The sequence below is a fragment of the Herpailurus yagouaroundi genome, unplaced genomic scaffold (genome assembly GCF_014898765.1).
Source record: "Herpailurus yagouaroundi ecotype Mexico unplaced genomic scaffold, PumYag 437, whole genome shotgun sequence".
NCBI classification, from domain to species: Eukaryota; Metazoa; Chordata; class Mammalia; order Carnivora; family Felidae; genus Herpailurus; species Herpailurus yagouaroundi.
In genome coordinates this window covers 462349-475021 of record NW_024412654.1, presented here as the reverse complement: position 1 = coordinate 475021, position 12673 = coordinate 462349, and the positions used below count along the sequence as shown (strand labels likewise).

General features: G+C 48.2%; 1 protein-coding gene across 2 annotated transcripts in view; it reads right to left on the bottom strand.

The window, feature by feature from the left end:
• ANKLE2 (ankyrin repeat and LEM domain containing 2) overlaps positions 1 to 12673 on the bottom strand; it is a 31415-nt gene that overhangs the window by 4916 nt on the left and 13826 nt on the right. For both annotated transcript variants that reach the window (XM_040464179.1, XM_040464178.1), the window contains 7 exons: positions 11116 to 11322; positions 9799 to 9992; positions 9530 to 9718; positions 6905 to 7027; positions 4469 to 4535; positions 2756 to 2928; positions 979 to 1085 (listed from right to left, as the gene is read on the bottom strand). In XM_040464179.1, the coding sequence (XP_040320113.1) occupies positions 979 to 1085; positions 2756 to 2928; positions 4469 to 4535; positions 6905 to 7027; positions 9530 to 9718; positions 9799 to 9992; positions 11116 to 11322 (1060 nt within the window). The remainder of the gene's footprint in view (positions 1 to 978; positions 1086 to 2755; positions 2929 to 4468; positions 4536 to 6904; positions 7028 to 9529; positions 9719 to 9798; positions 9993 to 11115; positions 11323 to 12673) is intronic.

Sequence of the window (12673 nt, the reverse complement as noted above, 5' to 3'; positions counted from 1 at the left end):
GAGTTCGAGCCCCGCGTCAGGCTCTGGGCTGATGGCTCAGAGCCTGGAGCCTGTTTCCGATTCTGTGTCTCCCTCTCTCTCTGCCCCTCCCCCGTTCATGCTCTGTCTCTCTCTGTCCCAAAAATAAACATTGGAAAAAAAAAAAAAAAAAAAGAAAACCAGTCGGAAAAAACGCTCACAGAACCAACTATACAGAAAAGAGCCACTTTGTGCTAAAGTGCCCAAGTAATGCCTGTACTTCTGGTTATGATTTTTACTTTACCCTAAATTTGGGGCTAAGATAGCAGTTTTTATTTTCTAAAGCAGGCCAGGACTGAGAGCGGTTTCACTCATGAACTGTTACACTGAATGTATTAAAGTCATGGCAAGGAGGCCTTGACCACCCCACTCGCACCACAAACGACTCTGGTTTTGGCTGAGCACATAAATAAACGTTTGGAAGTTCTTTTGAGGTTCAAGTTGTCAACCTGAAACTAGGCACATTATATATGTGTGTGTACATACACACACAGACACAGACACACACACACACACACACATATACATATACATAGGGAGGCGGGGGGGGCACATATTTTGAGAAAAGGCTCTGAAACAACTCAGTGTAGCCTTATTTGATGACGCTGTATTCAGCATCTTGATGGTGGGAAAAATGCTTTTCTGGGACTTTTTACTAGTAGTTTCAAGCCACACCTTCTTCTTGTGTTTTATTTCCTCCTTTACTGCCAAGAGGGCACCCTCTGTATGACACGTCACACAAAACACCATGAACCCAGGCCGCTACCCATCAATCTTGCCGGGAGAGTGGCCGCCATGGCGGGATCACACCTCAGTAAAGAGGCTTTATGTCCCCCCAGTGAACGCTTCCCAGGAATGACATTTTGAAGGCTGTTAACTGGTTTCAACACAGACACACGCAGCGGATGAAAGGACACTGCTACTCAGCTCTGTGTTGCTTCATACTGTGCTGGCAAGTACCTTCCCACTCTCTCTACGCCTCTTTCTGGATCCGTCTTCCTGACACTGTGAAAGAAGCCCGCTTTCTCTCGAGGTGGGGTCTTCCAGAGCCTGCGGAAGTCTTCTGCCTGAGGAGAAACCGGATGGCGCGGTGCTCACCCAAGTCACAGGTGAACGAACAGAACCAGCGAGCACCTCCCAGCGCCCCTCCTCCCTCCCCCTCTGGTCTGGCAGCCTGACGGCCTCAGGGCAGCGCTCACACAGAGGCAAGGCTCCGAGGGGGCGTGGTCCTGCTCCCTTCCAGGGGCCCAGGCTGGGCTGGGAGGGTCGGAGCTTCCCGCGGGGACCCCGAGGCCAACACTGGAGAGCTGCCACCCTCAAGCCACTTTCCCATCACATAAGAGTAAATGCATGTTTATGTTTTCAGGTCACTCTTAACTAGAGTCTTCTTTTACACAAATGAATCTAATCTTAACTAATAACACCTGTTTTTGGAGACACTTCTGTAACTGCACGTAACTATTTAAAATTATTATTATTTTTGGAGCGCCTGGGTGGCGCTCAGTTAAGCATCCAACTCTTGGTTTTGGCTCAGCTCATGATCTCATGGCTCCTGGGTTTGAGCCCCATGTCGGGCTCTGCACTGACAGTGTGGAGCCTGCTTGGGATTGTCTCTTCCTCTCTCTCTATTCCTCCCCTGCTCACGTGCACTTTCTCCCTCAAAAGAAATAGACTTTAAAAAATAAATGAAATGATTTATCTTTACATTTTGTTAAGATGGTAGGTCTCATGTCAAGCGATTTTTGGTTTTTTTTCAGATTTGATTTTTAAGTAGGGGCATGTGGGTGGTTCAGTCTGTTAACCTGACTTCAGCTCGGGTCACAATCTCGCATTTCATGGGTTCAAGCCCTGCACTGAGCTTTGTGCTGATAGCTTAGAGTCTGGAGCCTGCTTTGGATTCTGTGTCTCCCTCTCTCTCAAAAATAAACATTAAAAAAAAAAAAAAGATTTTATTTTTAAGTAATCTCCACACTCAACGTTGCCAATGTTGGGCTTGAACTCATAACCCTGAGATCAAGAGTCTCATGCTCCACCCATCAAGCCAGCCAGGTGCCCCTTTATTTAAAAAAAAAAAAAAAAAATTAAGTTTATTTATTTATTTTGAGAGAGAACAAGCAAGGGAGGAACAGAGAGAGAGGAAGAGAGACAGAATCCCAAGCAGGCTCTGCACTGTCGGCAAGGAGCCCAATGTGGGGCTTGAATTCACAACCCTGAGATCAAGACCTAAGCTGAGATCAAGAAGAGGTGGACGTTTAACCAACCAAGCCAGCCAGGCGCCCCTTTAAAATTATTTTTAACGAGAGGAAAATGACACACAGTGTATGAAATACCTCGGCCCAGAAGGTGAACTGCACAGTTTGCAAATGCAAGTTTCCTAGTGACAATACAAATCCAGGAATATGGGAATAGACAGCCGGGCTAGACCAGCATGTACTGTGAGAAGGGCCACTGACACGGACCGGAGCACCAGGTGATGACAGCATGGAGGGTCAGCCCAAGTAAACTTCGCTTCTCTCACGTATGGGCTCACCACCGCATCCGCTCTGGCTAGCAAGTGAGGAACAGGGTTAAGACACGTTCTGGTTTCTCCAGCAGATGTTCTCAAGCCTTGTCACCAACTGACTACGATTCCATAAGTCCTGGTCTCAACACCAAACACAAAGCAAGAGCTGGAACACCCGGCACTTCTGGTGGGGATGGCCAGGAGCTGGTTCCAGAAGCTTCCACAGCAGCTCACCTTGGATGGGCTGAGGGGCCCCGCAAAGGCTCGCAGGGTCAGAACAGGGTCTCTGGGGCCGCCTCCACCATGGCTGACGTGAGAGGTCTCGGTCATCTGGTCTGAAGACCACAACTCCCCGATCACCGGAGACGACGTGTCCTCAGCTCTCAGGAGTGGCACGTAGTAGTGGCCTGGGAGGAGGAGACACCGGCTAAAGGCATCTGCTTGGGCAGGTCCTCACCTCAATGCCGTGTCAGGCAGTCTGAGAAACACCAGGGTTTTGCAAGCTGTTCAGTGATAAAAAGGCTGCAAAAGCTCTAAAAGGTGCAAAAGCTCTGGAGCCAAAAGACCTGGGGAAGCGGCCAGTTTTTGCCAGACTCACTCAGCCACACATTGTTCCTCTGCCAGGAAAATAAGGGGAAGGAAGGAAGGGCAGCAGCAGACTTCCTCACCCCCAGGTACTAAAAGGACTGGGCCTGTGTGAACAACATTAGCATAATGGGAGCCTGAGAATTGTTAAAAAGAGAAAGTTCGATTTTAACTCTCTTTTTTAATAATTTTTTTTTAAGTTTATTTAGTTTTGAGAGAGAAACATGCAAGTGGGGAGGGGCAGAGAGAGAGAGAAAACACAGAATCCGAAGCAGGCTCCAGGCTCTGAGCTGTCAGCACAGAGTCCCATGCGGGGCTCGAACCCACGAACCACAAGATCATGACCTGAGCTGAAGTTGAACACTCAACTGACTAGCCACCCAGGAGCCCCTACTATACAATCTTCTGTCATCGAACACACAACTCCGAACAGACCCGGCATCATGCGACACTCTCGTGAAATGGGGAAAGAACGATGGTGGACTGTGATGATGTCACCTGGGACGGTGTAGCAGGAAGGGGTCCAGACGCCACGTACAGAAGGATAGCTGTGGCTGTGGTGTGCCAATAAAGCTTTATCTGCAAAGGAGGTGGCAGGCCAGGCAGGCATCTGCTGACCTTTGCTTTAAACGGATCTAACAGAAACTAAGAGAGAAGGAAAGACGGGAAATGGGGCCACCAGACTTCCAGCTGAAAACGAAAGGAAAGGCACCTGTGCCTCCACCTTCAGAACACACTGGAAACAGCCCAGAGGAAGCCACCGGCAACAACCCCTTTCTGAAACCGGCCATCTTCACGCTTCTAAAGCTCTTCACCATAAAAGGCAGGCCCAGAAGGCGGGGAAGAGCCCCCACAGCCCTGATCAGGAAGGGCTGCCCCCATGGCTCACGCAAATTCAAGCATCAGCCTAGAACGCCGAGGGCTGGGCCAGGGTGGGAGCGGGGCTGCCTCTGGGAGCCAGGTGAGGACAGTCCTAGCTGTAGCTACAGGAGTGGCAGGGCCGGGTGCAGCAGGCGGCACAGGAAAGGGCTGATGGGGAGACACTGACACCCCAGACCCAAGTGCTCCAGGAAGGGCCCCTCCCACTTTCTGCTCTGCCGACTTGCAGGCCGTGCCCAGGTAGCAGGGACCAGAGAGGGTCCTGCTGCACGAGACACGGGCAGGGATGATGGGATGAAGCCACGAGCAATAATCAAAGGACAGACAACCCGCGTCTCTCGGAAAAGCTCAGGCTTCAAAGGAGGGCTGACAGGACAACAAGATGGCATTGAGCTGGGGGTTCAGGAAGCAGAAGACGACCCTCAGGCTGTCACCCTGAGAGAGGATCCACTCCCCACGACGCCAGGCCAGGGTCCCCCTTACCCTTTAAGTACTCTCTGATCCGCTCCTTCAGCTCCACAGACTTATTTTTGCTTCTTTCACAAATGACCTATTTTAAAAAGACACAGTATGTGAACACTTTAAATCTTAATTTGTCACATTTTATCATTAAAATAATTTTATAAAAGCAAGTTTTAAGGTTAACAAAAAAAGGATAGTGTCCTAATGGTAAATATTTCATCAAACTCACAACCAAAAAACCCATGTTGAACAGTACAATTTTCTCCCAAAACGTTCTATAAAAGCTAAAGGGGTCAGGACAAGAAAAACAAACCCTGGGAGTGAACTGATTTTCTTTCTTCGTGTTACCCTACACTTTCTAGTTTTCCTCAAGGAAAGGCATGTTCAGTTAGGCAAACACAGGCAGAGACACTTGTAATTTTTAGTTCTATGAGCTCCAATGCCTGGGGGCCTGTTTGTTGCTCTTGTTTGGATGGGTTAAAACAGTTCCTATTTAACGAGAATACGGTGTTTTATTCTTGCTATTCTAGGAATCAACTTTCTTCCTTAAAGAATTGCAGGATGTTCCAAGAACATTTTTACTAGAAACAATAAAAAACCCCAATAACCTTAAAATAAGGAAGGAACTACAAAATTAACATCTCCTGCCAGCCTGTGAAAAAAACAAACTAAACTCTACTCTGTAAGTAGTGCAACTATTTTTTAAAATGTGTAACTGATTGTGAGGAAAGGCAAATGCCTTTTTTTTTTTTTTTTTTTTACTGTTTATTTTTTATTCTTGAGACAGAGCATGAACAGGGGAGGGGCAGAGAGAGAGGGAGACACAGAATCCAAAGCAGGCTCCAGGCTCCGAGCTGTCAGCACAGAGCCCGACGCGGGACTCGAACCCACGAACTGTGAGATCATGACCTGAGCCGAGGTCGGATGCTCAACCAACTGAGCCACCCAGGCGCCCCGAAAGGCAAATGCTTTAAAGAATACCAGTTACTGGGGCGCCTGAGTGGCTCAGTCCATGAAGTGTCCAACTTCGGGTCAGGTCACGATCTCACGGTTCGTGGGTTCCAGTCCCGTGTCGGGCTCTGTGCTGACAGCTCAGAGCCTGGAGCCTGCTTGATATTCTGTGTCTCCCTCTCTCTCTGCCCCTCCCACACTCATGTTCTGTCTCTGTCTCGCTCTTTCTCAAAAATAAACAAGCATCAAAAAATTTTTTTTTAATTTAAAAAGAATAGCAGTTACCAAAGACCATCTTATATTGAATAAATATACATACCTATGCACACAAACAGTTAAGTCATACATGTGAAAGATAATAGTAATTTTCTGAGTTATAGAATGAAAAATTTTCTGTTTACATGTATTCTAGTTTCTATAGAAAATGGGCACTATCTTCGTAACCATAGCAACTACACAGGTGGCATTTGCTACCAGATTAAGATCCTTACAGATTCCATCTCAAGGGTTGGCTGACCCAGGTCAGCTTGCCAACAGCTCTGATGCACAGTACAAATCACGCTTCTTTCAGTTTCCGTCAGGTCCACCTCCCTCCCCACCTCACTTCTGCCCTCTCTAAGGCACATTTTGCTCAACGGCCAATATCAATCCTAACAAGGCTTGTATAGGTCAGGTGAGAATATCTGGGTGGGGCTTAGGACGGCGGCTGGTACATCATGAGCTAAACACGTCAGCTTTCAGTACCATCATCCTCATCACTGCCATCACCAACCTCACCACCATCATCACTGTCATCACCATTACCAGCACCACTAGCACCATCATCCCCGGCCTTATCATCTTCACCGCCACCATCTCCCTCGTCATCATCACCACCATCATCATCATCGCTGTCATCCCCATCTCCATTATCACCACCACCACCAGCACCAACATCACCATCATCCCCACCATCACCACCATTTCCCTTGTTATCACCACCTCTCCACTGTCATCCTCACCACCTTCTCATTACCATCAGCAACATCATCATCACCCAAGCGACCAACACCATCACCTCCTCTGTTCTCCAGTTCCCTGGTCAACTGATGTACGCACAGAGGAAACTTGATGAAAGCCAGGAGCTATGCCTGTTACTCAGTAATCATGGTTCTAAGATGTGCCTGTGATGCAAACATGTTCAAACAGTTACTGTGACTTCACAGTGACTCTAACTTTGTGTATTTTCATATCTAGTACTATATAGTAACAGCAATTTAGTAGATACTTACAGACGCATCTGGATGGTTCAGTTGGTTAAGTGTCCAACTCTTGGTTTCAGTTCAGATTATGATCTCACAGTTTGTGAGATGGAACCCCACATCGGGCTCTGGGCAGACAGTGCGGAACCTGCTTGGGATTCCCTCACCCTCTGACCCTCCCCCACTCATGTGCATGTGCACACACATGCAGATGCTCTCTCAAAAACGTAAATAAATAAACTTAAAACCAAAAATAAATACTTACATCTTCAGGAGTTTTATCATATTTATTCCTTGGGTTTTTTACAATCAAAGGGTGTGAAGAAAGCACATTGACCACGTCTGCATTCCCAAACTTACAAGCAAAATGCAATGGTGTGTCATAGCCCTGTGAGAGGTGCAGAGGAAGAATATTTATTTGTCCCATAAAGTTGCTTTAAGATAAAAATAGGTATTTAGCAGAACAAAAAACGCTCAAAAACAAAAGACCATAGAAAGGCATTGTTTTTATAACTGAGAAATAATTGGCGTGTTGACACTTACCCTCACTTGAAGCCAGAGCTTGAGGTCAGCCCAGCACCCTACTTAACAGGTGCCCAGGCCCAGACAGAGCTGACAAGTGAGCTGGGGCATAACTACCGCTCAGTAAACTGCATCTTTAACAATTCAGGGCCCAGTACAAAGTCCTATGATCAATGCTCAAAAGGTGAGGTACACAGATGGATGCAATACCCAGAATAAAACAAAGTCTGTGAGCCTGGTCTGCCCTCAACCCTCTCTCGTGGCCAACACCACAGTAAATGAGACTCTCTGCTCCTGACCTCAGGACGCTTCCCAACGCTCCCCGGATACTTTCCACTGAGGCCTACAGATCAGCGGGCCTTCGACTAACAGCGTCCCCGAGCCCAAGAGCTGTGGAGCCCGCCTCAACCGGGCACCCTCACTTGCAACGGCCACAGGCTCAAATGCAGCACATCCGAAACAGAACCCACTCCCATCGACCAGGGCCAGGAACTCAATGCCACAGTCCACCTGTGACTACCAAGGATGGCATGTCCCAGCTCGCAAGGCCCCCACGTGCCGGCCTCCCCTTAGCTTCTTGCACAGGCTTCCGAGACTCCTCGTGGGCCTTGCCACTTGCACTCACACTCACACCGCCACCTTGTGCATCCCCCAGAGGTGATCCAAGTGATCCCGTGGGAACAAATATCCTCCAGGAGGCACCCACTCCCTGTTCCACACCCTCCAGGACCACCTCACCATCCCACACGACTGCCCACACGAACCCGGAGAGGTCTGGGTGTCTGCCCGTAGCAGTGCTGACCGCACCCTGCCCGCTCGTCCAGGTTGGCAAGCTGCCTCAGCCAAGGGCAGCCACCCTGCTCTATGCGTGTCTGAGGCCACGATGACACAGAAAGAATGAGCAGACTCGTGTTCCAGTATAGCTTCATTTACCAAAACAGGCCGGCCTTTCCTAGATCTGCTCTAGTGCATTCTCTGCATTAGCACTTTCTCAATTCATGCTGTCCTGGGGACACTCCTGCTCTGGGCCCGAGATCCATTCATAGCCTGACCTCCTGTGCCAGGCCTGCAGAGGCGGGGGGACACCGATTGCGGCACAGCAGGGATGAGTGTTTCCACTCAGCACCTAACAGCCCGCGTCCTTCTGGCCACCCCTCTCCCTGGCACCACAGAACATCCGTCTCTAACCTGTTCCGAGCTCTGCAAACGTGACTCCCGCCTCTGCCTGCATTCCTGCCGGGAACCACTTCTCCTGCCCAGACAGCAGGCTCTGGGTGCTTCTCACCGACACTGGGCTCTGCCAAGCCAGGTACTTGTGTCTAATACTTTGACACTTGGACACTAATACTCTTAGTGAGTTCTGCTCAAAGATAGCCTATAACATCTAATTTCAAGAATTTATTAAGCGTTCCTTGTGGATGTACATATGCATATTTTCTGTAAATACTGTATTTTCTGTAGGGCACACGCTTCTCTGTTTTACCTTTCAAGTCACACTTCCTGATTGCAATAACCAAGTCAGGAATCCTTCCTTATTGAGTCTAAAGCACAGAACTCTGTGCTCCTTCTGTCTTCTTTTACAATTAGTAATGCTTCCATATGTATAATCATCGCTTTCTCCCATACCTCCTTCTAGAATTGTGCCAGATTGGCCAAATGTGTCTTCACTCCCTCTTTTCTCTCTTGTTAATTTAAAGGTTACCCTTGCTCTGCGACCGTGGAGTTTGATGTGTCCCATTCAGTATGTGTCACGAAACAGTGAGTCATGACACCTTCACGCTTCTGTCATTCCCTCTCCTGCCAACCACAACTTTCCCAACTCCCGGGCTTGCTCAGGGTTCACAAGTCTTGGCTCTAAGCTATCACTGGGTTCTGCCTTACAAAACTATGTAAAATTATTCTGTTTTAACAATTCTTACATAAGCCTTATGCATCATTAAAAACCAAACCTTTGAGATTTTTACCTCCACAGGAAAGATTCCTCATATTAAGTGGGGGAAAAAAAAAAAAACCACACAGAACCCTCGAATAAAAGGCACCACAACCTCTTACTTTCTTTTCTCTCTAGGTTTTGGCGTTGGCTCAGCCTCTCATCAAAGCCCAGCTCAGGTCTCCCCGGACAAAGGCCAGGAGGGACGTGTTCCTGCAGCAACTCTGGCCACAGGTGAGACCCACGTACACCCCGCCTGGGGCGGCAGATCTCCTATGTGTGAACAGATCCCGTCCCCGCCCCTAATTCGAAGGCAGCCGAGCGCAATGAATGCGCGTCTCCTGTCCCACCCTCCACGTGCATGGCGATGTGGGGAAATGCACACGGGGACACCAAGCTTGCTGCCAGGCTGACATGACTTCTCCTAGGAGGACTCACCACTTTGTCAGGCGTGTTTAGGTATAGGTCGACGATGTAATAGATGCGCTGCTGCAGCATGTTCTGGTCATCATCCGGGTACATGAGTCGCATAAACTCGGGGTTTTCCAGAGTCTCTAGGGTCAGCTGGCAGATAGAAGCCTGATTCTCTTTGGCAGCAACATGCATAACATTGTACCGACATCCTTCCTGAAAGAAGACTGTAGATGTGAGCTTCATTTTTGCCAAGCACAGTCTTCCGAGGCTAACGGTGCTAGAAGCAGGCTTACCTGCACAATGGTGGGATTGTCCCCCGAACCAATCAGATACCGGGGGTTACTCCAGGTGAGATCGGAAAAGGTGTCGTCTTCTCCCTTCTCCACAGCCTTTCGAAGTTTGGCAGTGAGATCTTGAGTACGGGGGGTTTTGTAACTGTTGGCTCGCTCTTTGTTTACAGTTTCAGACTCAGGTGGGTACAAACCATCTGTCATCAAGAGAAAGGATTTAAGAATGTTTAACTTCACCAACATTTTCTCATCACCCACTGTGTGCTACGCTGAGGCCGCAGAAATCGCCCCCACACAAGCTCATCACCACCTAGTTGGGAGTGCGCTAGCCAACAGCGGGGCACAAACGTGCCACCACAGCAGGAGTCCAAGTGCAAAAGGGCCTGAGTGGCCTGCAGCTAGAAAAGGCTGCGAGGAGGGTGAGGGCACACCACCGCACGCACACAGGAACCTCCACGTGCATGGAGCACGCCCACGAAGGCAGAGTGAGCCAAGACTATTTGTCGTTTTAATTACAACACCCGAGAATGTCTGAAAACAATCTGAGTATTTTCACCGACTGCAAAGAGGGAAACCTCTAAGTATTAGAAATCACTGTGGCTTCGTCTACGAAGCACCTGTGTGAGCAGAGGAAGGAAGCAGAGGAAAACAGGCTGGCGGAGCTTTCGACTGAAGGCTCTATGTCCATAAGGAGAGGGTGCCTTCCCCAGGAGCCCCACACAGCCTAGGAAGCAGGACAGCTGCGGGCTCCAGGAGGGGGCAAGGCGGAGCGTGGGCCATGGTCAGAGGCTGCTGGGGTTCTGCACAAGGCCTACCGAAAAGGCCTCTCAAGAGACCCCTGTTCAGAGCTGGAGCAGGTGTGGTGGGATTCCGGGCTGCAGGGCTCCCCCCGCAGACCAGCTCCGTCCGCAGGACTATGTGTGCCAAAGCAGGCACCACCGTCCTAGAAGTAGGTGTGGCTGCAGGCGGGAAGGAGACAGGTCTCAGCATCTAAAAAAGCCCCAGGATCCCATGGCAGCAGTCAGAGAGGGAGACAGAGGCAGCAGAAGGGAAGGGCCAACAGTGGCCTTGTCAGGTTCAAGGCCCACTCAGTGCCCCGCTGCCTCTACCCTCAGGGTCCCTAGTCCTTCCCAGACCAGGTGACCGACCCACTCTCCTTCGGCTACTCCGTGGCCTAGGCCTCAGCTCTCTACTTCCTGGCAAACTGGACTTCTCTCAAAGGAGGAGAAAACTGGTCACAACACATCAGGAAAGAGGGCCCAGAAACCACCAGGGGTAACCCTGACAGCAGTACCAGAAGTGGACTGCTATATAACTCACCTTTCAGCCCACCACTGCTCATGAGTGGTGCTGTTTTCACAGGAGAAAGTGCTGAAGAGGCTTTGCTGGGAGAAGGGAAATAATCACAAAGTCCTCTAGCAAATTTCTCAGCATCTTCTCTACTTGAAAAAGCTTTAAATCGAGATCCTTTGATCATTCTGACAGCTTGCAGTGCTTCCTTTTTATCTTCATAAACATGAATCCTTTCTGTGTAGGAAAAGTAACAGGGAAATCACAGAGAAGTAACTGGCTCACACCCGAAGGCCCTGAGTTTCATAATAACCATTACCAGCTGTCTGATTTCTTTCACATTAGTATTTCAGATTTGTTTCTTAAAGGTTTTATTTTTAAGTCATTTAAGTCACCTAATGTGGGGCCTGAACTCATGACCCCAAGATCAAGAGTCGCACGCTCCTTCAACTGAGCCAGCCAGGTGCCCCAGTATTTCAGGTTTTTAATCTTAAAGCCATTTAAAAAAAATGTTGACTTCTTTTTGAGAGACACAGAGATGCATACATGCACAGGTGAGGGGCAGAGAGAGAGACAGAGGATCTGAAGGGGGCCCTGTGCTGACAGCTGTCAGCACAGAGCCCGATGTGGGGCTTGAGCTCACAAACCGTGAAATCATGACCTGAGCCAAGTCATTCTTGAGAAAAAGGGCCTTAGCTAGTCAAAACAACACAGTTAATAAGACTGATCATATGCATGGACGTGAATGTAAATAATGTGTATGCTATACACATGTGTAACTTTACTGTATCTAAGGATACGATTTCATACTGAAAAAGAAAACTCCTGGATTAATGTTATAAATAAAAATAACAAAAAAAGCAAGTTAAAAATTATGACTATTGCAAGAGAATTTTAAACATAATTTTGGGTGGGGAATGCCTTTCTAAGTGTACCAAGAAACCCAGAATACATAAAGGAAAAGTTCCTATTACATAAGAATATTAAAGTTCTGTAGGTGAACTATCACAATCAAGCTTGCTTGAAACTCTCAAAAATACATAAAATACAAATGGGAAGAAAAAAAATTTTTTTAATGGGGAGAAAAAAATTTTAACCAATATAAGAGAAGAATCGTAATGTCTATTGCCCAGTAAAAACGGTCAGTAGATATGACCAACAGATTCACACAATAATAAATTAAAACCATATAAAAAGTAACTGACCTACAAGACAGAAGTTTCCCTTATTCAAAACATAAAAAGGAAAGTTCAATAACCTGGAGTTTGGCTGACAGAATGGGAACAAGACTTCCCTTTTTACAGATATAAAACCTTGCGTTCAATACTGTAGACAGTCTGGAAAAGTTACTCTCTCAAACACAGTGAGTACTAACAGCTTCTGGAGGGCAGTGGCTTTCAAAGGAAAATGCACACCTTTTGGGGTGTCTGGGTGGCTCAGTTAGTTGGTCGAGCATCAGACTCTTGACTCTGGCTCAGGTCATGATCTCATGGTTCCTAGGTGGCTCAGTCAGTCAAGCCTCTGACTTTGGCTCAGGTCATGAACTCAAGGTTCGTGAGTTGGCCCACAGTGGCCTGTCGGCCGTCAG